General features: G+C 47.1%; 1 protein-coding gene across 3 annotated transcripts in view; it reads left to right on the top strand.

Moving 5' to 3' along the window:
* The window catches only part of MYO18B (myosin XVIIIB), a 230,676-nt gene that overhangs the window by 95,736 nt on the left and 122,237 nt on the right, over positions 1 to 12,703 (top strand). For all 3 annotated transcript variants that reach the window (XM_087423619.1, XM_087423618.1, XM_087423617.1), the window contains 3 exons: positions 853 to 981; positions 3,342 to 3,485; positions 4,533 to 4,622. In XM_087423619.1, the coding sequence (XP_087279745.1) occupies positions 853 to 981; positions 3,342 to 3,485; positions 4,533 to 4,622 (363 nt within the window). The remainder of the gene's footprint in view (positions 1 to 852; positions 982 to 3,341; positions 3,486 to 4,532; positions 4,623 to 12,703) is intronic.

Genomic DNA, 12,703 nt, shown 5'->3' with positions numbered 1-12,703 from the left:
AGACCGGCATAGCTACCCTACCACGTTGGCTGCAGCAGGCATGGCCCCAAAGTTTCAGATGCTTTCAGAAAATCCTTTCGTGTTCCCTGCGGTCTATTGGAAGGCAGCCCTGCAGGGTGCCTGAGGAGGCATTGATCGCCCTGCTGCGGAGGCTTCATCCGTTATTGATGAGCCGAGGCCTGGACATTGTGGAGCTCGCGCTGCTTTCTGCTTAATGCCTGAGCCCTTCAGTGGCTGGCACCAGCCTGGCCCCATCCTCTCCTGGCTGAGGAGGCTACCCTCACTTTCCCCCACATGCTCCGCCCCTCCTTACAAGGCAGGACTGAGTATTTCTAGGGCGCAGCTTTTCTCAGGTAGCCAGTGGCTCTTATCAAAAAGAATGCACATTCCCAGACCTGGCACCAAACCCACTGATTCAACCTTTCCTGGGGTGAGGCCTGGGAATCTGCATTTACCACACTCCGCAGGTGATTCTGGTGCACAGAGAAGTTTGGGCAGGTCTGTCCTAGCAGTGGTTCTCGAATGAATGTGTGCATGACTCTCCTGGGGATCATGTTGAAATGCCAGCTCTGACTCAGCAGTCTGGGGCGGGGAGGGGTCCCAGATTCTGCATTTCTAACAAGCTCTCCGGCGGTGACACTGCTGGTGCGTGGACCACGCTCTGAGTCTCCAGGAGCTAGGAGAAGGGAGGGAGGAGCCACCAGGAGACAAGATGCTTTGATAATTTAGCCCCTCAGTCAAGGGCAGCTGCTGACCATCACTTTGGGTGGATGCAAGAGAACTGGGGCCTGAGCGGCAGCCACCTCCCACATGACCAGAGGAGAAGTCACCTTCAGCCTCTTCTCCTTCTAGGTGTTCCTCAAGGCTGGCGTGGTCTCCAGGCTGGAGAAGCAGCGAGAGAAGCTGGTGTCTCACAGCATCATTTTTTTCCAGGCGACTTGCAAGGGCTTTCTGTCTCGCCAGGACTTCCAGAAGCTGAAGGTACGGAGACCGGTGTGCCTCGTGAGCCCGGCGGAGGTGTGAGAGCCTGGAAAAGCACCTTCCTGGCTGGACCAGGGCCGGAATTGCTCTTGTGCACGAATCCACTGCGGGATAATGTTCCCGTGCAGATTCTGATCCAGTGGGTCTGGGGCGAGCACAGGGTTGGCATGTCTCCCATGATGGAGCCAGTGCGCTGGTCCATGACCCGCCCTGAGTGGTGAGACTTAAGTGATGCTTTGCAAGAGGCTATAATTTTTTCTGGAACACTGACATCAAATTGCCAACGATGTTGACCTTGATCTAGATATCCATGAGGTTGTCCAAGCCCTCCTGGGTCAGTTCATGGCTTCAACCTGTCCCATCTCTGGAGAACTTGGCTTTCACGGGTCAGCAGACAGGGCATGGTCAGGACCCAGCCACTGAGGAGTTGGGGACCGAAGGGCAAGTTCAGAGCCTGCAGTCCTGAACCACCCTGGGCCGCCATCTTCAGAGATCTCTGGAGAATGAATTTCTTCTCCGTAGCCTGCACATTGGAGAGATGGCAGCATGGCTCTGGAGACAAACAAGACCTGTGTTCAAATCCCACCTCCACCGCTTAAAAGCTGGGTGACGGGGAAATGAGATAATGTGTGCTTAGTACAGAACGTGGCACATAGTAACTGCTCAATAAATCCTAGCTGCTATTACCTGAGTATTGTCTCTATTAATTAGTACTACTAGCCTGGAGTCTCATTACATGTGCCTCCAGCTTATGTGAATTTGTGAAGTCAAGTATACGCACTTGACAAAGCAGAAAAAAGCAAGAACATTAATCATTAAAATATTGTGGGCAATCCCACTGGCCCTGCACTTGAGTAGCTTATGCCCTTGGAATAGAGGTTAATTAAGAGCCTGGGCTCTATCTGCAGCCAGACTGCAGGGGTTCAAATCCCAACTCTGCTACTGAGAAACTGTGTGACACTGGGCACATGACTACCTCTCTGTGCCTCAGTTTCCCCATCTGTAAAATGGAGATGATAATAACACTCACCTTCACAGGGCTGTAGTGAGGATTCAGCTGAAGTGGGTAAAATGCTCAGGGTGATGCCTGGCCCTTGGGAAGCCCCATACCAGCTGTACAAGCATCACTATTGTAACAGTGATGACAGGAAAGGATCTACTGGCTTGTAAGTCAGCACGAGTCTCACCTACATAGGAATGAGTTAGGTCAGTGGTTCTCAAAGTGTGGTCTCTGGACCAGGAGCAGACGCATCAACTGGGGATTTGTTAGTAGCACAAATTCTTGGGTCCCACCCCAGACTTACTGAATCAGACCCTCTGGGGGTGGAGCCCAGCCATCTGTGTTTTCATAAGCTTTCCAGGTAATTCTGCACACAAGTGTGAGAAGCACGGAATTCTTGTTTAAAGACACTTAAAATGATGTCTATCCTTTAAATATCAACTAATAACATAATCATGGCTGTTGTCTCTTGTGGGCAATTTCAGGGCTTTTCTTTTTTTTTTTTTAATTTTTTGTTTATTGCAGTAACATTGGTTTATAACATTGTAAAAATTTCAGGTGTACATCATTGTACTTCTATTTCTGCATGGACTACATCATGTTCACCACCAAAATACTAATTACAACCCATCACCACACACATGTACCGAATTATCCCTTTCACCCTCCTCCCTCCCCCCTTCCCCTCTGGTAACCACCAATCCAATCTCTGTCCCTATGTATTTGTTTATTGTTGTTATTATCTACTACTTAATGAAGGAAATCATACGGTATTTGACCTTCTCCCTCTGACTTATTTCACTTTGCATTATACCCTCAACGTCCATCCATGTTGTCACAAATGGCTGGATTTCGTCGTTTCTTATGGCTGAGTAGTATTCCATTGTGTATATATACCACAGCTTCTTTATCCATTCATCCCTTGATGGGCACTTAGGTTGCTTCCAAGTCTTGGCTATCGTGAATAAGGCTGCAATGAACACAGGGGTGCATGTACCTTTGCAAATTGGTGTTTTCAAGTTCTTTGGATAAATACCCAACTTTTCAAGGATAGATTTTGCCTTGCACAGTGACTTTTGAACTTAATCCCTATATAAAATGTGACTCTGTTGTATAACATTTTACATTCCTCATCCTGTTATTATTAGCAGGTCATGCGAGATTAAATTGAGGCATGATGCCTGATGCTGAGAACCTGACTCCATGAAAGGAAGCTTTATTTTTAAGTTACCCAGTCCCTTCCACTAGGATATAAACCCATTTCCTCCATCGTTTTTGCCACCCCCTGCCTCCTCTCTCTCCTCACCCTTCCCCCAGGTTGGGCAGGACCCCTCAAATCTCCGTTCTCCTTCCCCTGCAGATTCGCCGACTGGCCACACAATGCATCCAGAAGAATGTGGCTGTGTTCCTGGCAGTCAAGGACTGGCCGTGGTGGCAGCTCGTGGGTTCCCTCCGGCCCCTGCTGAGTACCACCATCGGGGATGAGCAGCTCCATGCCAAGGAGGTTGGTCCAGGTGGCAGGCAGGGCGCCGAGGAGCTACCCCCTCCCCCAACCCCATCTTAGCACTTGCATCCAGACCCAGTGCTCCCACTCCTGAAAATTCTCGATCTGAGAATGCTCTGCCCAACAGCCCTCCCTGCACCTTCTAAACATCTCTCTGCTCCCATCAACACAGACCACCCTCCTTCCCAGCTCCTCTCTAGGCTCGTGGGTGCTGGTTAGATGTATCATGACGGCCCTGGGGCACGCGATCACTTACTGCTTATCCCAGGACACCCAGTGGTGGAATCTTTGAGTCCTTTATCTTCTTATCTCTCAGAGAACGCTCCCCCACTGTCCCTTCTACCCTGTTAGCACCCACCTTAGGTAACCATTTTGATTGGCTTCTGGTTTATCCTGCTGGTTGTTTCTCTTTGCAAAAATTAGCAAATGCACGCACTATTTGTTCTTCTCTTTCTTACATGAAAAGTAGCATATTACGTGTATTCTGCAATTTGCATTTTTCATTTAAAAACATATTTTGAGAATCATGCCACGTCCATTTTTCTGGATTTAATTTTTTTATTGAAATATATTTGACATATAACATTGTGTAAATTTAAGGCGTACAACATGTTAACTTGATACCTTTATATATTGTAATATGATTGCCATTTTCATAGAAATCTTCTTCGTTCTCTTTTCACGGCCATATAGTCATCCTGTGTGTGTGTGTTCCATAGGTCATTCCACCAGCCTGCTATGAGTGGGTGTTTAAGTTGCCCCTAATGGTGGTATCGCCACCACGTCACTCAGGCGTGCCCAGTCTCAGGTTAAGCAGTGGGTCTGTTCCGAGGATTTGCATTCAGTGCCCAGACTGGGCTGGTGTGGACCAGACCTGTATGAGCAGAGACGTTGGTATTCAGAAATGATGAAAGAACAAGTCCCTTGTAGGAACTTAGCATCTGGGCATCCTCACAGAGAGGCTGGCTGAATCACCCACTCCATTCTCCGGCCGCCCTTAACACATATGGTCCAGAATAGATTCTGCTAAGGTGTTTGTTTTTGTAGGAGGAGCTTACAATGCTGAGAAAGAAGCTGGAAAAATCAGAGAAGACACGGAATGAACTCCGGCAGAATGCAGACCTGCTAGAGAGCAAGGTACCCCCATCCCTCCTGTGTGGGGCCCCTGTGCGGGGTGAGCTCTGTGGACGGGGAAGATGGTGATGAGCCTGGCACTGCACTAAGTGCTTTACGAGCCTCCCCAAAATAGCCCTGTGAGGGGCATGCTGTTACTGCCCCCATGTTACAGAGGGGCAGATTGAGGGTCCGGAATGTTAGGTATCTTCCCGAGGCCTCACAAGCAGCAGCGTAGAGCTGAGATTCACACCCATGTCATCTGGCTCCACAGGGAAGAATTTCTTAAATAAGTCACAAAAGCACACATCACAGGAGAAAAATGATATTTGATTATATTAAGGTAATCAACTTCTGTTTATCAAAGCATAAAATGGAGACACACCACATGTAGACAAAATTTGCGACACATATAACTGGCGAAGGGTATCCAGAATATGTAAAGAACTTCTTCAAATTAATTGGAAAAAGGCAAACACTGCAATAGAAAAAAAACAAATGGGCAAAAACCAGGAATCGACAGTTCCCAAGTAGGCACTCTTGTTTCAAGAGTTCAAATGCTCAAGAATTCAGATGACTGTAAACTCATGTAAAGATGCTCAATTAACTAGCAATCAGGAAATGCAAATTAACACCACAGTAGGTACCATTTCACACTTCCGATGGGCAAAATTGACAGGTCTGATGTAGCCAAGTGCTGGCAAGAATGTGGAGAAGCAGGAACTCATATGCCGGAGGTGACAGTGTAACTTGACCTCATTGCTCTTGAACAGCTTAGCATTATCTCCAAAAGTTGAAGCTGTCCATACCTTCTGCCCCAGCAGTTCTGCCTTAGGTATACGTGCTCTAGAATCTGTCCCATGCATACATGAAAAGCCGAGCGGTATATAGCAGCAGTGTAAACACCCAGATGGGAGCCTACTGATAGAATGGATGAACACATTTTGTTATATTAAAAACTGAGTAACCAAAAGTGAAAATGAATGAAGAGGCGGGCCACCCATGGCCTTCAGGTCAAATCCAGTTCACAACCTGGTCGTTGTCAATAAAGTTTTATTGGCACACAGCCACACCCATTCATTTGTGTGTAGTCTCTGGCTACGGTGGCAGAGTTGAGTAGTTGTGACCGAGACTGTATGACGTGCAAAGACTAAAAATATTTATTATCTGGCTCTTTATACAAAAAGTTTCTTGACCCTTCAACTGGAGACAGGTAAATCAACATGGGTTGCCCTCCCAAACATAACACTGAAGGAAAATGATTAAGTTACAAAAGAATACCTAAAATATGATATCTCACATATTAATTTTTTAAATGTGCAGAACAATGCTGTGTATTGATTGGGGCACATACCTGTATAGTTTTAGAGCACAGATATTCACAGGAGCAATAACAGCAAATTCGGAGTGGTGGTCTCCTCTGGGGGTGGAAAGGGACTTGTGATTGGAGAAGATTATGTTGGGGTGTGTGTGATTGCAGGCTGGTGTCTTCTTTCTTTAGTTGGGTGTTGAGTTTGTGGGCTGGGGATGAGCAGACAGTCTCTGCCCCCAAGGAGACTATTGCAAATTATACATTTCTAAACAAATCCATACAATATGATGTGGGGCATGGTCAGCGAGAGTGGGTAGACCAAGGAAGAGCCATTCAAGGACAATTTGCTGTTCCACTAAGCCTCTCAGGACCAAGACTAGGGTGAGGAGAACGAGGCACTCATCTAGGGCACAAAATGTAAAGAGATGTCAAAAGACTTAGCAAGATAAATACTATTTTAATGCAGTGTCTTTGAAAATGTAAATTAATGCAAAAAAGTCCACGATGAGCAAAATATCAAAATTTTAAATAAATGCAGGATTGGTGGGGCAGAATTAGGGTGAAGCAAGTGAGACAGTCTGCACGATGGGCTCCGGTCTTCATTTAAAATTTTGATATTTTATTCATCACAGATTTTTGGCATTGATTTTGATTTTCTTAAAGATTGCGTTAAAATTTGATTTATCTCGATTTCTGAGATTTTGGGCGCTGTCTTGAATTTTGTACCCTAGGGGGGTGTTCCGTGTGCCTCATCCTTAGTCTCAGCTGTCTTTTTCCATGAAGCCGTGGGTACCTCATGGGGTTCTACTGAAGCTCGGATAGAAGCTTCATTTATTCACCCATTCAACAACTGAGTATGAGCACCTCCCACGTGGCAGGCATTGGACTGGACGTCTCAGGTACAGCTAGGGAGAAGGCAAAGTCCCTGACAGACCACAAGCAAATAAACAAGCCAACTAGTTTCAGATTATGAAGGGCTGCAGATATTAGGCAGAGGGGAGGTGATAACAAAGGGAGGTCGAGTGGGGGCTATTTTTGTCTAAGTGGTCAGGAAAGACTTCCATGGATTGAGATGTTTGATTCTAGATCTGAATGATTCAATGTTGCCATCCATATACAGATCTGGAGGAAGAGGAGAAATGGCATGTGCAAAGGTCCTGAGGAAGAGGAGAAATGGCATGTGCAAAGGTCCTGAGGCAATGTAGGATAGTATCTGTCAGTGCAGAGGAAAACTAGAGCTTTCTATGCCTGCGAGGCTATACTGTGATTATTACTGATAATATTGCTTTGTTTGGTTGATGGATAGTGGTGGCTTTAATTAGATTCATGGCTAAGCCAACAAAACACATTCTTCTTCCTATGTTGACAGCCCCGGTTGATCCTGGCTGGCTCACGTGGGGACATGGAATGGAGTTGGGGGGGGGCTCTTTTCTACCCCTTCTCATCCTCTTCATGATTGTGTTCACTCTCCCCACCAAGAGTTCTATTTCTGCTTAGCTCATGCCCACTCCCACCGCCATGGTAAAGCATCAACTGTTGAGTCAGCCACGCACGAGGAAGAGGCAGGAGCTTGGAAGGCAGTCACGTCTGCACGTGGTTAGGAGGAGCTGGGCTGAGATGCTGCACCACGAGTCTCCCCCCTGATGGAAAAGACTCTAAGAAGGAGAGGAGATCGTGCACAAGTGCTTCACGTTCTGGTTCGAGGCTCTTGCAGGCAGCCTGACCCCTCTCACCGGAAGTAGCAATGAGTAGAGAAGCAGAAGCGAAAAATCAGAGAGCTGTGGGCTGGCTGGGAACATCGGTGACTTCCCTGTAGAAATTCCTTCCCGCTGAGCTGACATTCGATGCAGTAATTCATCACGAGCTGTCAGCTCGGACTTGGGGGCTCGCAATGCCTCGGCTGTGGGGGAGACGTGGAGAGGGGTGAGATGAACATCTTTAGCATCTACTGCCGCAGCATATGGGACACTGGGAGGAGGGAGGGAGGGAGCCAGGCTTCTGAGCCCTGAACCAAGCAAACGAGTGCCAGCACCTACAGAATATTCTACCCGGGGTCTTTGTGTCTTTGTATCACACATGGTTACGTAAGATGTTCGGGGCCTTGTAAAAATAAGATAAACTTAAAAGCTAAGAAAATCAGAGCAAAGGGAATTAAGAGTTGAAGAGTATACAAAATCAGGGAAAGGGAAAATAGAAATTTACCATTGGTCTCTGGCTCCCTTTCATTCCATGGCCTTTGCACGTGCTGTTCCCTCTGCCTGGACCACTTGTCTCCACCCTCTTCACCTGGTTAATGCCTGGTCACCCCTTCTCACTCAGTTCAGGTGGCACTTCCTCTGAGAAGCCTTCCTTGACTCTCTAAGGGTGGGTAGGCCCCCACTATATGCTACACTGGCCCTGTGCTTCCCCTCGCAGCGTTGATGGGTGCATTCTAACCACCTCCTGCCTGCCTGTGTCCCAGCCAGACTGTGAGACCCCAAGGGCTGGGATGTGTGTTGCTCATCACATTGGCCCAGCCCTGGGTGCAGAATAGACACAGCATGGGTGAATGGAACCGTTAAAGGTGGGCTGAAATTTTGACACTGAGCTTCCTAGCAACCAAAGCAAAGAGCGAAACAGGATATTCCAAAGACAGCTTGTGCCTAGGTTACACACACACCTGTTGCTTGAAAGAAGAATAACTTTTCAGGGTGTTGAGATATTATAGAAATTTCTCCCATAAGTCTTCGTAAAAATGACACTAAGTGATATGGCAATGTACGACCTCAGCAATATTTATACAGTTAATAAAAGAGAGGTTCTGTGGGACTGCTTTTGGTCACCTCATCCTGCACTGCAAGCCAAGGGCATGATGTTGATTCCATCAAAAGGATTCAACTGGGAGTCTAAGCAGGGCTTTATCCAGGAAGCACATTTAGATGGCTGAGTGTTATCATTTCTTCCTCCTCCTTCCCAAATCCTCTCCCGTCCTCTGTTCCTCCTCTTCCTTTTAAAACTTTAGATTGAGGTCCAACATACAAAAAAGTGCACACAGCTCAATGAATTTTCACAAAGTGAACACACCAATGCAACCAGCACCCAGACTGAGACACAGATCATTCCCAGCTCCCCCCTCCAGATCCCCCCTCATGCCTCCTTTCAGCCACTCCCCTCCAAGGGTAACCACCACACTGATTTCCAACACTAGGGATTAGTTTTTTTGCCTATTTTTGAACTTTACCTAAATGCAATCAAATGTGTGTACTCATTTGTGTCTGCTTTCTTTCATTTGCCATTATGTTTGTGACGTGGATCCACGTTGCTGTGAGGGGTTGTGTATTATTCATTCTCATGGCTGTAGAGGATTCTGTGATGTGTATAACCACTATTTATCCATTCTACTCTCAGTGAACACTTGGGTGTTTCTGGTTTTGAACGATCATGCATGAGGCTGCTGGGAACATTCCTACACATCTTTTGGTGCCCATATTGTACATTTCTGTTAGGAATACACCTGGGAATGGAATTGCTGGGTTTTAAGTGATTTCTACGTTCAGTTTTAATAGATACTGCCGGACAGTTTGCTAAAGTGTTTGTGTCAATTTACACTACCCTGGCAATGGGCAGGCATTCCAGATTCTCCACATCTTTACCAGCACTTGGTATTGTCTTTTTTCATTTAGTTATTTTGATGGGTGTGCAGTAGTGCACATTGTGGGACTTTGTGATTTTAATTTGCACCTTTTCACATGTTTTTGACTGTTTTTCCTCTTTGGCAAAGTGGTTTTTCAAGTCTTTTCTATTGCTTTTCTTATTGATTTGTAGCAATTCTTTACATATTGTGGATATAAGGTCGGTTGTTGGAGGCAAGTAGTACAGAGATCTTCTTTCACTCTGTGGCTTGCCTTTTCTGATGCAGTGTTTGAAGCATTTGCTGAAGCCCTGAGTCTCTTCCTACTTGCCAAAGGGCTCAGAAGAGGGCAAAGGACTCGGAAGAGGTCAAAGGGCTCAGAAGAGGTCAAAGGGCTCCAGAACTCCCAAACCTGCGTCAATTGCAGTAGATGCACTTCTTTGGTTTAGTTCCATATTTTGTCAATTCTCAGATGCACATTATCTCTCACCTTTGTACGTCCCTGGAATCAGGATGCACCTTCACGGTCAATGGCATCTCACACTAAACATTGGCAGCACTTTCTTTTCTTACATTTGCATCTTATAATCAATGACAGCTCAGATTGGGTGACGTGATCAAGGCCTCGTACGTCTTTATGTAACCATGTGTGATACAAAGATGCAAAGAACCGGGTAGAATATTCTGTAGTTGCTTGGTTCAGTGCTCAGAAGTCTGGCTCCTTTCCTTCCTTCTCCCAGTGCTCATAAGCTGTGGCTCTAGGTGCTATTATATTGGGGTCCAAGTAAGATTTTATTTGAAGAAAGGGCTCTAATTTCGCCCTCCACACACACACTCAAAAGCTACCGATTTATATTGGTTGTTTTGCCCTTTAAAGAGCCTCAGAATCACCTGGGAGGAGCTGTTAACCCTGTAGTTTCCCCAGTCCTGTCTCCCAAGGGTTTGACACGGGAGGGAATCTTGATAGGGGTCCTTCACTGTTTCTTTAACAAGCCCGGAGGTGGTCCTGACGCAGGGGTGATGCTGCATTAGGGTGGCGGTTCTCATACTTGAAAGTGAGCCAGAATCCCCCGGAGGATGTGTTAGAACAGAGAACGCTGGACCCCCTGCCTTAGAGATCCTGAGTCAGTAGGCTTGGGTGGCTCTGGAGGTTCTGGATTTCTAATAAGTTCTCAGGTGAGGCTGAACCTGCTGGTCCGGGGACCACACTTTGAGAAGCATTAGGCTAGAGGACATAGAGACGTATCCCCTTCTATGCGGTTCGACTTTCTTAGAAGAGAGTTTCTGTTAGCAGTTGGGGAGCAGGCACTCCTCCAGGGCTGTGCATCATGAAGACACCCCTGTCGCCGATCCCGGCCTCTGCGCCCACCCCCTTGTCTCAATAGCGGGCAAACAATTGATAGCAACGTTGCTGAAACATGTTGTGTCTCATCAGTGGAAACTCCATTTGACTAGGCTTATTAAAAAGACAACAATATTGCAAAATGATTTAAGTGCTTCATTTGCGAAGGAGCAGAAGGGGAGATGAGGAGCCTCCGAGAAGGAGCATGCTGTAAATATTCTTCAAGCATGCAAAATCTGCCTCGATGCAAAGTGGAGCTTTTAGTTTCACAAGAAAGCAGGCTCGTCTTGTGGAAAGTACCTATAAGGCTTCGAGAGCACATGGGGATATATGAGAGCAGCGTGTTTTCTTCCCTTTCTGGAATATATTCTGGGTTTTCTCTAAGACCTGATTTAAAGCAAAAGACTGAGGCCCGAGCACTCGGTTGTCTGGCCTCATCAGCCTGAGAAACTTCACTTTTGGTACAGAATTGCTGAGAGAATCCACCAGGATACAGCAGGGACTGGAGATTTTGGTTGGAAAGTCCATTTGCAAAGCACTGAGATTCATCATGATGGTCATGTGTGGGGTTGGCAGCTTCCCTCTGGGAGGGGAAGGGAAATGACTTGCCAGAGGTCCTGTAGTCAAATGGTGACTGAGCCTCGATCACATCGCAGATCTCCTGACTCCTAGTCCCTGCTCTGCCACAGCCTTGTGCCTCTGTGGGGACTGGGGTAGCTCCCGAGCCCCTGGGAGAATAAGACAGCCTGGTTTCCCGTCTGACTCAGGATGTTAGAGTGTCTTGGGCCTTACCTGATGGGACACACTGGGGAGGTCTCCTTCCTGCCGACAGCTGGCTGCAGAGGCTCTACGGCCATAGGTGTGGGCGTGTTCATGGATGACCACAGTGGGGCTAGCTAAGGCCCCACAGAGGCAGGCGCAGCTGGAAAGTCCTTTCTGTCTGCCTCAGTTTCCCCATATAAAAATCGGGACCACAATCTCTTGTCTACTTTGCAACACTGACGAAGAAGCTAGGGACTGTACAAGATCAGGGATGAGTATGATGACCGACCTGGTACGTTTGGTACGGGAGCGCAGGGTCCATCAGGACGGCTGGCTTTGTACCCTTATTGCTACCGGATTGTGGGCAAATTCTTCAAGCCTCTGAGCCTTCCTGTCATCATCAGTGAAATGGTGACAGTAATAGTCACGTATTGCTCTCCATAGGGTTGTAGGGAGGAGGTGCATGTAAGGTAGTTATCACACTGTGGCCTCTTACATAGCAAGCCTTCACACATTGCCACTATTACTAACATATATTTAATATTTTTTCATCCACTCCCCAGTAGACTGAGTTCCTCAAAGATAATGCTACGTCTTAGCTATTTCTCACCCCTCAAAACATTAGATGTGAATTGAATGAATGATGCTGAACTGAATAATTAAAGGAACATTGAATGAGCAATGTGTCTATGCCAGGCGCTGTGATAAATCCTCTACCTGTATTATCTAATTCTACCTTCCAATCCAACTCTGAGAAAGTGTTAGTCCCCCCATGTTCTAGATGAGGAAAGTGAAGACCGGAGAGGTGAAGCCATTTGTCCAACAACACACAGCTGGTGAGTGGCAGAGCCGGGATTTGAACCCCGGTCTGGCTGACTCCAAACAGCCCGTGATGGAGAAGGAGCATCTACACTGATGGAAATGGGATCAGGGAGGGCTTCTTGGAGGAGGGGACTTGAAGGACGAGTAGGAGCTGGCCAGGTGATGAGGTAGGGTGGCATTCCAGGTAGAGGGCGCAGCACGAGTGGAGACAGAGAGTGGGCTGGCACACGCAGTCCTAGTGGTTGGAGTGTCTCGTG

Source organism: Ceratotherium simum, chromosome 35 (assembly GCF_057802395.1).
Source record: "Ceratotherium simum simum isolate JZ-2026a chromosome 35, ASM5780239v1, whole genome shotgun sequence".
NCBI classification, from domain to species: Eukaryota; Metazoa; Chordata; class Mammalia; order Perissodactyla; family Rhinocerotidae; genus Ceratotherium; species Ceratotherium simum.
The sequence above is the reverse complement of the archived record's forward strand: the minus strand, read 5'-3'. Positions and strand labels throughout refer to the sequence as shown.